Source organism: Nilaparvata lugens, chromosome 11 (assembly GCF_014356525.2).
Source record: "Nilaparvata lugens isolate BPH chromosome 11, ASM1435652v1, whole genome shotgun sequence".
NCBI lineage: Eukaryota > Metazoa > Arthropoda > Insecta > Hemiptera > Delphacidae > Nilaparvata > Nilaparvata lugens.
Genome location: NC_052514.1, coordinates 24,771,326 through 24,786,180, shown reverse-complemented (window position 1 = coordinate 24,786,180; position 14,855 = coordinate 24,771,326). Strand labels below are relative to the sequence as shown.

Below are 14,855 nucleotides of genomic sequence, written 5' to 3'. Positions count from 1 at the left end.
ATTTTGGACATGTTATATTATCAAAATTTGGGAGTTGAATAGTTTTGAGCCAAGCCTGTTGTTCCTTCCTTTTCATATTTTCATGATTTGTAATTATATCCACGAATAAATAAATTATTCGTTATGCCATGAAAAACAAGAATAATAAGTTGAATTATGAAGTTATAAAAAACTGAGATCACATTATAATGCAAACTATGAAAGAGATAATTTTTTAAATAAGTGAGATCAACTTTAAACTGATGCTACCTCAAATCATCTTATCGATCAACTGCAACACTCTAGATCTACTAAATCGACCAACTCAAAGGATCAACAATTTTCAAGAAGGAGCTAAACTTGAGAAATGATTTTTTTTATTCCGATAAAACAGAGCTAGACGGGGTTCAGTTCTAGTTTTGACAGAGACAAAGTTTCCCACTTGTGGGATACAAACATGTAGGCTTTTTTAAGCGGTGTGCACACCGAACAAATGTTCGACATAGATGTTCGGCAAACATGTTTGTTGAGGTGCTCAGGGACAAACATTCAAAAAAGTTTGAACGATCATTGTTTTTTCAATGACCATTGTTTGTCAAACAAAAAATTACTGTTTTCCTAACATTTTCAGTGTTTGCTGTAAAACATAAAAACCTGTCCTCCCCACTTACAAATATCTTGTTTGGTGACGCGTCCACACTGGCCACGGGCAAACATTGTTTGTCAAACATAATAAAATTTGCCCAAACTGTTTCAACAAACATGTTTGTAGAACATTTGTTCAGTATGGACCCGGCTTTATCCAGGCTTCCCATCTAGTTTGCAATCTTGAAGCCTTGTACACACACACATGATTCGCATGGCGGCGACAATTGCAGCCATTTAATCACGGCTAAAAATTATCCCTCTCCTGTCGCCATCATGCTAATCGCAGTGGTGTGCACCATTTATAAACCTTGAAGTCTTGGCTTTGACCATTGTGGTATTTTGTGAGAAATAAAATGTATTCATGTACTTATATTTAATTTTTTCACTTATTTCATCATAACTATTAATATCGGGGACCGAGCTTCGCTCTGGAGTATAAAAGCATAACAAATTTATTACGAAAGAAGAAATTATAATAATATTTATAGTTCATACACAAATGTTCTATCTAATTACAGTGAATTGAGATTAATTCCCAGAGGAATGCAAGAATTTCCCTCACAAAGGCCCGGTTGCACAAAACCCGGTTAAATTTTAATCCTGATTAATTTCACGTAAACCAAATCAGAGAAGACCATTTCAAAAAGATGGTTCTACTGGAATTAATAAGTATTGAAAATAACCCGGCTTTTTTGAAACCGGCACTAAGGCCCGGTTGCACAAAAGCCGGTTAAAATTTCACCGTGATTAATTCCACAAGAACCAATCAGAGAAGGCGTTTTTGAAAAGACGGCTTCTCTGATTGGTTCTTGTGGAATTAATCTAAGTTAAAATTTAACCGGGTTTTGTGCAACCGGCACTAAGTAAGTTACCTGATTGAATGATTACAAAGTTCAACAGCTGAGTCATAATTTTGACACAGTCCCACACACATGAACTCGCTCACTCACTTCCATCATCAACAGTCGACGAAATAATATTATCAGCTGTTTTTCCAAGGATGAATAATAATTATCCTTTTAATGTCCTTCAGCGAGTTTTCCCAGGGATGAGACCTAGTGCAATCGAATTTTTATATTATAAACCTACTATGTTCTGAACTTCGTGAGAATCGTTAGAGCCGTTTTCGAGATCCGGTGAAATACAAACATATAAACAGAAATTGCTTGTTTTATAGTATAGGACTGATGGAAGATTTTATTAGAAATTGCACTTAACCAACCTGCTGCAATATTATCACTTTATAATAATTATAATTTCAAACATCCAATGAAATCTTTATAAAGTACAAAGGACTGCTACTGCAAATATTGACCGAATAACTAAATAGCAAAAGAAATTTTGAAGAATAAAACTGTCCAAAAATTGTGCCCAGACCGGAACGGCTAAAACATCATAATTGAATGAAGCTGTTCAGAGAGTGACTCGTGAACGAGGGGTAAAAGCCGCTCCGCCGGCAACAGAGAGGTACCGGGTTCTATTTCCGTTCTAAGCACAATTTTTGGACAGTTTCATTCTTCAAATTTTCTTATGCTTTTTAGTTATTCGGTCAAAATTTCAGTAGGAGAAGTCCTTTGTTCTATTTATATAGATTTCATTGGATCTTAATAATTATTAAACAATCATATTTCAAATGTGATTTTGTGTTTGAAAATAGTTTTCTTGATTTTAAACCTTATAAAATAGAAACTTATGAAGTGAAAGTGCAAATTTTTAATGAGAACACATGAAGAACCCAATACATAACCTATAAACTTGAGTGTTGATAGGAAATTACATTGGGTAATACGGCGAGGCAGAACATCCGAAAGGATCTCTCTGCCGATAAAAGCCACAAGAATAAATAAATAAATAAAATCATTATTTATATAACCAGTCTGAATTTTTCCCTTTCCTATTTCAGGTTCAGGCGAATCAAACACCGAACTGAGTACCTTGCTGACCCCTTCAGCTCCCACTCCACTGTTGGCTGCTTTCCTGGCCACTCGCCCCAATCCGCCCAACGCGTCTCCTAGCACCGCCTCTGCTGGGGGTGGAGGAGGAGGAGGTGGTGGGGGAGGTGGTAGTTTGGATGCAAGTGAGCAGAGGTCGCGAAGCAGCGATGGACGCAGCAGTAGAGCCAGGCATCGGCGGTTGAAGAGACCTAGGCAGCGGTCAGATTCTGTTTTTATTTCAATTTAATCTATTTTATTATTTATTCTTCTTAATTTTACTCTTTATTCTAGTATATTATTTTCTAATAAGTTTTAAATTTATTTTCATAATAATTGTTTCTAAAATGTCCACTTGCAATTATCCTCAGTCAGTGAAATCCTCACCTTAGTCCGATTTTCGTCTGTCAAAAATACCTAATTAAAAGCTTGCAATACTTGTCTCAGTCAAGGCCGTGTTCAATACTCTATTTCATTCAAGCGGAGTGCATTTCAATGACTTAATAAAAGCTTGCTGTCCTTGTCTTAATCATTGCAGCAACATTTGTTCACATTATTTTGAAAGGTTATTCCAGAGGTTTCAATCCACAGACTTTTTCGTTAATCTTATTACAAATATTATGAAGGTCTAATGAGACCCTAAAGTAGAGTTTACATTAGTTAAGTTTCCTTTAATTCAAGTTTTCCTGATTTTGAGAAAACTTTAAAGAACAATTTCTGCAAACCTTGAAGTCAAGTGTATACTTAAATTTGAGCTACCTCAAAAGTATATAATTATAAAGTAAAAAATCTAATTAGTCTTGAAGTCTTCTTCTCCATCTGCATAATACATTTTTATCAAGTTGATTTTATACATTCATCATTGGCTGACAACTATTTTCATATCATATTCCCATTCTTACTTTAGATTGTACCTTCAAGTTGAATACAAAAGTCAAACGTGTTCATCATTTAGATTACTAAGTAAACTAGATTCAAGAAAATTTCCAAGATCCAAGTTTTGAATCAACAAAACTAGTATTCCAGAAAACTTGTAGAAGGGTTCACATTGGTATAGTGGAATCTGTAGATTCAAGCTTTCTTGAATTCAAGGAAACTTGATCTCTGTAAACCCTACTTCATCATCATCGTCGTCATGGATTAGGGTTTTCAAGCCTGTTCCGGCGTCCATCGCTTCCTCGGTCTACCAATACTTCTTCTGCCTATTGGCTTGTGGAGTAGAGCATTCAATGGCAAAAGGTCTAAGGACATGATCTGATTACTTATTTCTATATGTTTTATTAAACTCAACACTGGTTGGACATCACATTCTATTCCTATATTTTTATTCTGAATCCGATCATATCTTGTGCATCCTTTGGTTTGCCTAAGGAATCGCATTTCTGCTGACTGTATACTTGATTCAAGCCTCCTTGTCAGTACCCATGCTTCACTTCTATAAGTCAAAGTAGGTATCGCCATGACTAAAATTTGAGCAAGGTGTTCTCTCAGACCTTTGAGTGATCGAGTGATTGCTCCGCATACCAGGTTGAATTTTGATACCTTTTTTGCAGATCTTGGTCATAATCATATTTGATGTCACAGTCTAGATATTTGGATTTTGATATCTGTTTCAAAATCGTGTCTCCCAATACTATTTTTGACCGTATCGGTCACTTGCCATGAATTGCCGAGATTTTCATTTTAAAATGTTCTTTTACTATGTTGAGCTTATGAATTGCAATTTGAAGCTTGTCCTTTGATTCCTATATGATTACTGTGACGTCCGCAAACAGTAAACATTAAACATTCAAACTATTACTGACAAGCGTTAAAATAAAGATTTGGACCGTACTTTAGAATAGGAATTTATATGTTGGTACAACCATCACAACTCACAGCTATTCAAGCGGTTTTGAATAACTGATAATAATCTTTATTTTGCCAAAATACAAATCACAAGAGAATGATTTCATATGAATAATTCTTTTCATTACTACTTATCCTATTTAATAGTTGTTGTCAAATGTTGTCTAAATTAGTTGTTGTGAAATGTTGCAGGATGTCGCGTGGCATGCGTGATCGCCCGATGCAACAGTTGGCAGGCCACGGCATGGCTTCGCTGCAGTTGGCTGCACTGATTGGCGGCACTCATCTCGCCGCCTCGCATGACGACACTACCGACGGAGCTGTCCATGTCTTCCAGGTACTATCAAATCATTCACTATCTCTAACAGTCTACAACATACAACATAACCAAGGTACCTAGAATACATTCTAGGTACATTGCAACATAACTATAATAATACATATTATTAATAATAATAATTTCAGAATCAGCTAAATGGCTCATTTGATTATACAAAACTTGGGTGACACTCAACGTGCAACTTTCGGTGATTCCATGAGAATTGCAAACTCAAAATATAATAGATTAAGTAGAAGAGGACAAGTCATGTAATTTTATTTTATTATGGAACAATTCCAATAATATCTATGATATCATTAAAAACCATTTCTCTCCTGAACTTGACTAAAGGTCAATGTCCGAAGTAGGATCAAGTTTCCACTTCCCTCTAAACAAATTAATTTTTTGTCAACAAAATCTTTGCACTAAAAATTTAGTATTCGGACATATCAAATGAGAAATGAAAATTTCCAAGTGTGTAGTGTGATAGAAAATGCAGTTTACTCAAAGCATAATTTTCGTTTTATTGAATACTTTCTTCAATTGAAATAAATTACATTTGAATTAATTGATGTAGTAGCAACTTGAGACTTGGGTCTTATTATTCAGTTCTTATTTTCCCCCAATGAATTTTACAATTTAATAGGATTATTTTAATTCTATCATGTTTATTTTTGTAGGATGAGAACGGGCAATGGTGCACATACATGTTCGATGAGAAAGGAGGCCAAAACGCTACCACAGCGCAATCCATCGGCGGAGCCAGCAAACTACTTCAATCCCTTCTACTGCGACGCAATTCGCAGGTGGACTCGCACTGGGAAAACTGGGAGAATTGGGACTACCAGGCGCCCGATTCGTTGAGCAATTCATCGGCCTCTGTCAACTCGTCCAACATGAACAACTTCATCATCGATAATAATTGTTTGAGTGCTATCCAACAACGAATGGAGGACGGCAGAAACGACGAAGAAAGACAGGATGAAAGGGGGACGCGGGGGTATCTGTCCCCCGTTCGGTTGTTACCTAGCATCCCCGCCAACTCAGCAGCGTCAGTGTCTCAGTTGCACCATTTACATCAGGGTGCTAACGGGGTGTATGTGTTGGAAACAGTGAGCCCTCAAATCGTTCCTCACCAAAACACTTCACTGTTTCATCAATTAATGACCGAGAACATGTCGGAACGTCGTGACCTGCTGCACGCACGTGAATGCCCCGACGTACGTTGTGTTCCCAACGTAAACGTGCGTACGTTCATGCGGTTCGCGCCCATGGAACAGAACCAAAGCGTTCCCGTGCCGCCGCCGTCCAGTTCGCACGTCTCCGAAGAAACTGACACACCGCTCTATCCTACAGACTTGAACCTCAACATAATCGAAATCGGTTTCGGTTGATCGATTCGACAAAAATTGCTGATCGCGCGAAAACGCCGCGGAAATACTACAAGTTCCATATCACGCCTTGTTCCTACATTAAAGTTCGTCTAGATCGGTTAGCGTTGTTGGCGTTACTCGATCGTAACCTAACCTGGACCGAATTGTGTATGTCTCTGTTCCTCGCGATATGTGTAGCCTTCTTTGGAGCACAACTTCTGCATCTCGGTTTCTACCTAGATATATCTGCGTTTATTTTTTGTTTTGTTGTAGCTAGTTGTCAGTATTCGTTGATCAAAAGTGTACAACCTGACGCTGCGTCCCCTACACACGGTTACAATCGTATAGTAGCCTTCTCGCGACCTGTGTATTTTTGTATAAGTAGTGCCTTGATACTGTTATTCCACTACGTGATTACATCCAACACGTTCACGTTATCTTCGTTCACGTTGTACGGTATGTTTTTCACGACGAAAGATATTTTGAAACAAGCTCGAGATTTTTTAGCGACGTTTATTTTGTGTTTCCCAGTGCTGTTTAGTTTGGGACTGTTTCCACAAGTGAACACGTTCCTGATGTACTTTTTAGAACAAGTTGATATACATGTGTTCGGGGGTAATGCAACATGCTCCTTAAACGCAGCGCTCTACTGTGTGTTCAGGAGTTGTTTAGCGGTAGCAGTGTTGTACGGGTTTGCCTATGGGGGACTCAGCGAAACAAAATCATCCCAACATATTTTGTTTTCAATATTTTGTGGGCTGCTGATCGCAACCGCTTATCATCTGAGTAGAAGTGCAAGTGATCCTACGCCGATTTGGAATATTCTGAAGGCAAACCTGTGGCCTGTTGATGATGACCTCATGGGTTTGGAAAACTCTAAATTTCACCATCGTGACTCGAAGTTGGAGAAAGGTAATTCCATGTCGTCTTCGACTACTAATCAAAGGCTGTCCTCGTCGTACGACAAGAAAAGTGAGGATAATTTGGGGAGTGGGAAGAACGCGGCCGATGGGGAGTCTGAGTTGGTGGATCCTCTACCAGGGAAATTGCAGCGGACTGTTAATGCGCGACTCAAGTCGGATCTGATAATATGCACTGTGATTGCTGTGTTCGTCTTCGGCATTCATTGCAGCTCGGTGTTCATGGCCTTGCAGCCTCAGCTCAATCCGGTGAGTTACATTTCTATTTGTTTGTTTCCAACTTTTGATGTTTGCTATCTATTTATTCATTACTTCAAAATAGCCTACTACAATCAGTAGACATCATTAACCATAAATTGAAAAATATATGCAATAAATTAATACAAAATTCTTCTCCAAAAGATTATGAATTCAACTTTTATATTCAGAAAACAGCAATGGATCATGAATTCATGATCATTGACCCATGATCAATGAATGGATCATGGATCATCAATTCTTAAACTGAAGATGTATTGTAATAAAAAAATATAATGAAAATTTGAGACCTTTCAATCAATAAATTGTATTTACCTATTGCAATTTGAATAATGTTAACTGTATTAATTATACTTTGAAATCCTAATACAATTTATTCATGGTCAATCAAAGAAAACTCTATTCAGAACAATAATACATCAGCTGTTCTTAGTGAGAATTTGTGTGTATTTTTGGCTTCAAAATTCATAAAATAACTTAACTAATTTAATGTGCAGTGATAATTAAGTGTAATATTTAACTATAATTTGGTGTTTTAATTTTTCTAAATTTAAAATTTGCATCCCATATTTATTTTTGAACGAAAGTTGAGCTTGCACTTTTTACAGAAGAAACATAACCTATTTTTTTGGAAATTTAATCAAAATTTGGAAATGTAATAGTTTTGGGCCAAGCCTGTTGTTCCTTCCCAATCATATCTATATGATTTGTTATTGTTTCCACGAATAAATAAATAAATACACAGTATGTGCTATTAATTCGTACTAACGATACTCCTATATTGATATTTTCACCCAAATAAACTCACAATTTTTATTATTCATCTGTGGATTCCAAGTAAACTTATCTTATTGGGCACAATATCTTTTATCTCTATTGGGCACAGAAACATAATATTAATCATTTAGGCAATAGGATATTGCATATGGAGTTTGGGTATTTCCTTGAATAATTAAATATTCAAGCTCTTGAATTTGTTGAATAATGTGAAATACTTTACCTAATACTAATTCTATTTTGTTTTATACCTGTTTGAGAAAAAAGGAGTTGATTCCAATTTTGATGTTATTGTAGTATTTTTTTTCATATGTCAACGTTCCGTTCCTATTGTGAAATTCAGATGAGATTATTGTTAGAGTCGGTTGAATGGGAAGCATTGAAATATGACTCAACGTATGGAAGAATGTGTTCTATTAGAATAGAATGACTTATTCATTTGATCAAGTTGCGAAGTCTTGACAATCACGTCCACTAGGGCATCAAATACAATTAGAATAGAATGACTTATTCATCTGATCAAGTTGCGAAGTTTCGACAATCACTTCCACTAGGGCATCAAATACAATTAGAATAGAATGACTTATTCATTTGATCAAGTTTTGAAGTTTTGACACTCACGTCCACTAGGGCATCAAATACAAATTTTATCCCACGCAGTGAACAAAAATTCGTAACAAAATACTAAACCAATAACATTGTTCTTCAAAATTAATGCTGACTGTATGAAGTAAAAACTTCTCAAACAACAAAATTGTTTCAAATTCCGTTTCCTCGAGAAACGGCGGTGTTCAATTCACCGTTGAAATGAAAAGTCATATTTCAATTTTCTGGTAATAATGGAATTTGCAGGTGATGTGGAGTGTGACGGGCTGCATAGGGTTCCTGCTGCATTACATAGTGCCGCAGCTTCGCAAACAGCTGCCTTGGCTGTGCATCGCTCGACCCGTGCTTCGCTCGCACGAGCACAACCAGTTCGAGGTTAGGGAGGCCGCCAAGGTTATGTGGTTCGAACGAGTAAGTCAGCATTCACAGATTTTGAATTATTTAGAAATATGTCTTATAGTTTAAAAGCTTTGTACCTCTATGTAATAGCGCCTTTGAAATAACACCTTGATCAACTAAAGACTACTAAAGTTCACTTAAGATTAACCGTTTTTATCAAATCCTTTACCTCCGTGTTGGTACCCTGTGAACGTTCTGAAAAAAATTCACGTATTATTAACCACTTGAAAATCCTATGAGACTGAAGAGCTTTATATGTGTTGTGTATCTGCAATACTCTAAATAAATTGATGAAACTTATTTTGAAAATCGATCGTAAATTTATATTATTCAATCACATACGTTTATGGAAAGGCACAACAATAACAATACATTTAAATAGATCGATACTAATATTTTACCTTTAGATTGATATTAATTTTGAATCATTGACTACAGAAATTCACTATTATGTTGCTTTTCCAGTCACCCAATTCCTCTAATAGGAGGATTCCTTATCTCTGCCTTCTTACAGCCTTGAAATATTTTATTTCACCTTTAGCTTTATTTTTGAATACATTTTGAACCAGTCTTTTAGAATTTGTCATTCATACAAACTCTATTCCTTCAATGAGTGTGTTGAGTCAGCCTCCTTAACATTTTAAGCAGATCTTTCTAGTGGATATAATAAAATTAACATAATACTGTACAATTAAACCACATTAAGAATGCGCAACTTTTCATCTGTACTCACTCTATATAGCATACAGGCCACATAGCTTGACTGTAAAGAATCTGAGTGTATAGAAATGGAAATTTATGGACTCTTAATCTGAAATTATTAAAATGGCGAATAATTTCAATCAAGAATGCAAAATTTCCTATTTCTATACACTCAGATACACATTTTTTTACTCAATAAAACTCTCAATATGGAACATACATTATTTATTAAATCCAAATGAAACTCAATTAATTTGATTAATAAATTTCTTATCAAATCATAACTAAATAAGAATGTCTCTTCCGTTTTTGCAGCTTTACGTGTACCTGTGCTTCTTGGAACGCAACATCCTGTACCCGGTGCTGTTTCTGTCGAGCGTGACGTCACAGTCGCCAGTGATTGCGGCCAAACTGGGCGCGGTGAGCGGAGCGCTGGCCGTGACCGTGTGCGCACTCAAGTGCCTGCGCTGCTCGTTCTCGCATCCGCCGTCGCAGTACCTCATCCTTGTCTTCGCCGTTCTCTTCTTCCAGCTGGACTATGCCGCTGCCAGCGAAACATTCCTTGTCGACTACTTCCTCACGGCCATTGTGTTCAGCAAGACGCATGAGTTTCTGCTCAAGGTAAGTAGGCCTAATTGGTTTGTGTTCAATTTCCAACTAATTTCTGCGCTATTGGACAGAAAAATACCATTGGTTCATATGCAACTGTTTCTGTGAATACCCCCATAAGAAATTATCACATTCTCTTTCTGTTCAAGAATGGCTTTATAGAGCTCGTACCTTTTTTGTTAAGTGAGTCCACATGAGCTTCAGGCTTGTGTGTGGGTAATGAGACGGTTGATGATGAAAGATTAGATGAGTGGACTTACAGCTGGCTCCGAACCACCGGAAAGTGATTTTTTGATTTATAGCTTTTTGATATGGCAGCATGCAAATGTGATGATTCTCATAAGAATCAATGGCGTCGTATCTATTGAATAGTAAAACTTAAATAGTATAGTCGAACCCCGACGTGGTATTTGAAAATTTGAATTTTTTTTATTGTAAAAAAGTGATAACAGTACAAAACCAACCAAACGCCAGCGTATACTATGTATTAAAAGGGCAATTATTATTAAAAAAATGCAATTGATGGAGAAGTAATCTTACCTTATTGAAAAAACATTTTGCTATTGATCCCATGAGATGCTTTGGATCAGGGTTCGATATAATTATCTTGATAAGTAACGTATTATTTATAAGAAATTCTCACATTTCAAAGTGGATTCCATTGTAGCCCTAAAATTAGTGAATGACTATCTGTGTATTCAGAGATCTTCACCAACGATATGCACTAAAATGAAACACTTTCATAGATAGATAGATTAAATAGCATCCACTGCCCACCTAAACAGGGGGATCTGGAACTTGTCAAAAATCTAAATGGTCGAACAAAATAGACACAACCCACAGTAACCAAAACAAGACACAGGAAAAGAAAACATTATACAATTTATGTAGAGTAATGATCAATTTACTCTTCCTTTGTGTAGGAGCACCCTTGGAGAAATCTATTTTTAAAGATCTAAACTCGCGTTCATTCGTATTCTTAATGAAATCAGGTATAATATTATATAATTGGATGCCCAAAGCTTATTATGCCTCTCTTATAGAAAGTGGAGCGATGCATCTCTCAACAAGTGTTTATTCCTGGTATTATGAAAATGAATATCATCACCGAGTAAAATAACATTGATATCTCTTAACTACAATATATCAAGATTAAAAAGTCAAACATTTTATTTTTTCCAAATAGGTAGTAAATAAAGAATAAAAACAAAGTAGAAGTTGTTCACCACTGTTGAATTCTTTAGCCAGAGTAAACTTATAATGCGCGCTATCTACGATTCGGTACAGGAACTGCTAAATTTGGCGTGAATTTAGTCTTATATCGCTGGCCTTCTCAAGACTGTTTTATTCTATGCTTTAGCATATTTAGCTATTTTGCGGCAGAGCCCAGCTGAAGATGTGACTGGTTCCTGTCACAAACCTGTTACTGTTTTCTGATTTTCTGAACATTGTACAGATTTTCACAACTATTAGCCTTTCTTTGAACATATTTTGATAACTATCAGTCATTCTTAGAAATCATATCACCAAATTGAATTTCTAGTTGTTTATGGTTTGCATGATTGTTTTCACAGGTGCAGTTCGTAGTGACGTACATAGCTCCGTGGCAGATCACATGGGGCTCGGCGTTCCACGCGTTCGCGCAGCCGTTCTCGGTGCCGCACTCGGCCATGATGTTCCTGCAGGCGGCCATTTCAGCTGTCCTCTCCACGCCGTTGAACCCATTCCTGGGCAGCGCTATCTTCCTCACCTCCTATGTGCGGCCGGTCAAGTTCTGGGAGCGCGACTACAACACGCGTCGCGTCGATCACTCCAACACTCGGCTGTCGTCGCATCTCGAACGCAATCTGGGTGCTGGTGAGTGGTTCGGAATCACCTAACAATAATCTCTTGCTTGAAAGATTGTTGGTTTTTTATAATGCACATTGCAACGATTCGAATTGGACGTAAATATTCTAAAATTAATTAAGAACATAATGTTAAATATGTTGGTGTAGTGATGGATTAGTATTTGCGTTAGAATTTTCAAATAAATAATACACATAACAAACTTGGACATTGGATGAGAAAATTAAAAATATAAAAATTGATTTCATCAATTATGAGGAGAAACACATGAGGAATAATGATGGAGATGTAATAACTGAACAGTTGGTTTAAAGAAAAAAATTATAGCAAGACGTAGTACAGTAGTTTTTTTAGACCGTGATTTTGGTATTACTTTATCGTATTCAAATATGTAAAACAACCTGCACACAGAGATAATAGCAGCGTCCGAGCTGTCGCGTGAAAAGTAACTGAAAAATTGGTGAAAAGAAAACAGTGATAGCAAGACGTAGTACAACACTTCTAGCCCGTGATGTTGGTATTACTCCAATATATTCAAGGATGTAAAACAGGCTGTTTTAAACAGCCTGCACACACAGGGACAATAGTAGCGTCAAGTTGCTGTCGCGCAAACACGGAATTGGAAATGTCATGTGCATTGGAGTTTCGGACATTTACAATTCCGTGTTATCGTAACAGCTAGTAGCCGCTATTAATGTCTCTGTGCGCAGGCTGCTTATTAATGAAGACATTTGAACTTGAAAATAATGTCAGATCTGATCTTGCTTCAACAAACTGTCTAGTGACTTTTGCGACACTATATCTTTTTGAATGAAATAAAATGAAGAATCAATTACTGACATATCCATCTAAAAAGAAGCAGTCATTAATATTATTTAGGCAACAGCTGAAAAACATAATCTAAAATCTCATAAAGAAAAGAATATTGGCTTATACGTTACGGGATAGGAAATATACGAATGATGCATCATCACGTCTGAACTAATTAACTGATTACTGAGGATGCATATTTTCAGCTCTCTAAGATTTCAGTACGTCAAGTTTTCAGTTTATGAAGTTCACAATTTGTCAGGTTTTCAGTACGTTAACTTTTCAATTCGTAGTAGAAACTTCACATACTGAAAACTTACTGGAAATAGGCCTATAACCATCCTTGGTAAATTCAGAATCTTTATGCAAAATGTCAAGTTGATTAGTTCAGTAGTTCAGACTTGATGATGATTCGTGAATTTCGTATCCTGTACATGTATATACAAGCCGCCAGTTCGTTCTTTTCTAATATTATTCATTATATTGTATTTTGGTTTGTAGACGACAACAACCTGAACTCGATCTTCTACGAGCACCTGACGCGGTCGCTGCAGCACTCGCTGTGCGGCGACGTGGCGCTGGGTCGGTGGGGCGCCGTGGCGCAGGGCGACTGCTTCGTGCTGGCCTCCGACTACCTCAACTGCCTCGTGCACGTCATCGAGCTGGGCAACGGTCTGCTCACGTTCCAGGTGCGGGGTCTTGAGTTCAGGGGCACCTACTGCCAGCAGCGCGAGGTCGAGGCTATATCCGAGGGCGTCGACGAGAATGAAGGTCAGCTATTCCGGTGAATTGTATCATAGATAAAATACAGCATAAGAAGGTAGTAGAAGGTACAGTAAAGGATATAATTCTAGTAGTTCTTTTTCCTGAAGCTATTACCGCTGGTAGACTCTCATACTCTACCGTTCTCGCACTCTCACACGACCAAAACAGTAATAATAAACAGTAGTCGACAGTAATCGGCTTGAAATTTGGAACATGAACGATCCATATAATTGAATCTTCATCTTCTTATAAGATATTTTCTCTTATGCTCGTATTTATTGAATTTCAAACAATTTGAATACGGAATAAGTACAGAAAATAAGATATAAACCTAGAAAAACTTTGACCCAGTTGCACGAACGTCTATCACGTTTAACCTCGGTTAATGTGTCGGACATCATCGCATCGTTAAACCCCACTCTTTCATTGGTTTTTGTTGCATTGATTTCTTTGGATAATTATAGGTACTTTACTTTACTATACTTTAGATAATTGGTTATGATAGATGTCATCATTAAAACACGGCTAAATTTAATGGAAGTTTGTGCAACCAAGAATTAATCTTCCAAAAGAATTTCAAATTTTGATCCTACGCTAACTTCCAACCTCTAAAGCTCTACGAACATCCTAGAAGAAGTCCTAGTATATAAATTTTAACTTCTCAGTAAATGACAGACTGTTTCCCTTTCTGTGTTTTGATCTCCTGTTAAATGCATCTAGTTAGATATATCTTTAAAAGTACGTTTTTTCATTCAAGTGAATTTGTTGAAATTGAAAAAAAATGTAAATGAATAGTAGTAGTTTTGCTGTTTCTTTGTTCACCTAAAGCAAAAACGCATATTGTATCCAGAATTGACAGTATATTGCTTTTAAAGGGACTGTTAACAATAATAATCAATCGACTTAATCGTACTGTTCTAGTTGACTCCACCTTTCATCCCAACATTGAATTGAGAATATCTTTATTCATGAAGTGTACAAATACATCCTAATAGTGTATGTATCACAAAATACAATGATAAATCAGGTTACAGGCATAAAATAGCAATTTCAAATAAGCAAA

The 14,855-nt window shown here is 36.7% G+C and overlaps 1 protein-coding gene across 1 annotated transcript in view; it reads left to right on the top strand.

Moving 5' to 3' along the window:
• Positions 1-14,855, top strand: part of LOC111051666 (pecanex-like protein 1) — a 70,564-nt gene that overhangs the window by 27,504 nt on the left and 28,205 nt on the right. Inside the window, 8 exon segments of the mRNA XM_039437256.1 lie at positions 2,531-2,780; positions 4,599-4,743; positions 5,406-6,110; positions 6,113-7,267; positions 8,906-9,070; positions 10,076-10,381; positions 11,944-12,226; positions 13,529-13,798. Coding sequence (XP_039293190.1) covers positions 2,531-2,780; positions 4,599-4,743; positions 5,406-6,110; positions 6,113-7,267; positions 8,906-9,070; positions 10,076-10,381; positions 11,944-12,226; positions 13,529-13,798 — 3,279 coding nt within the window.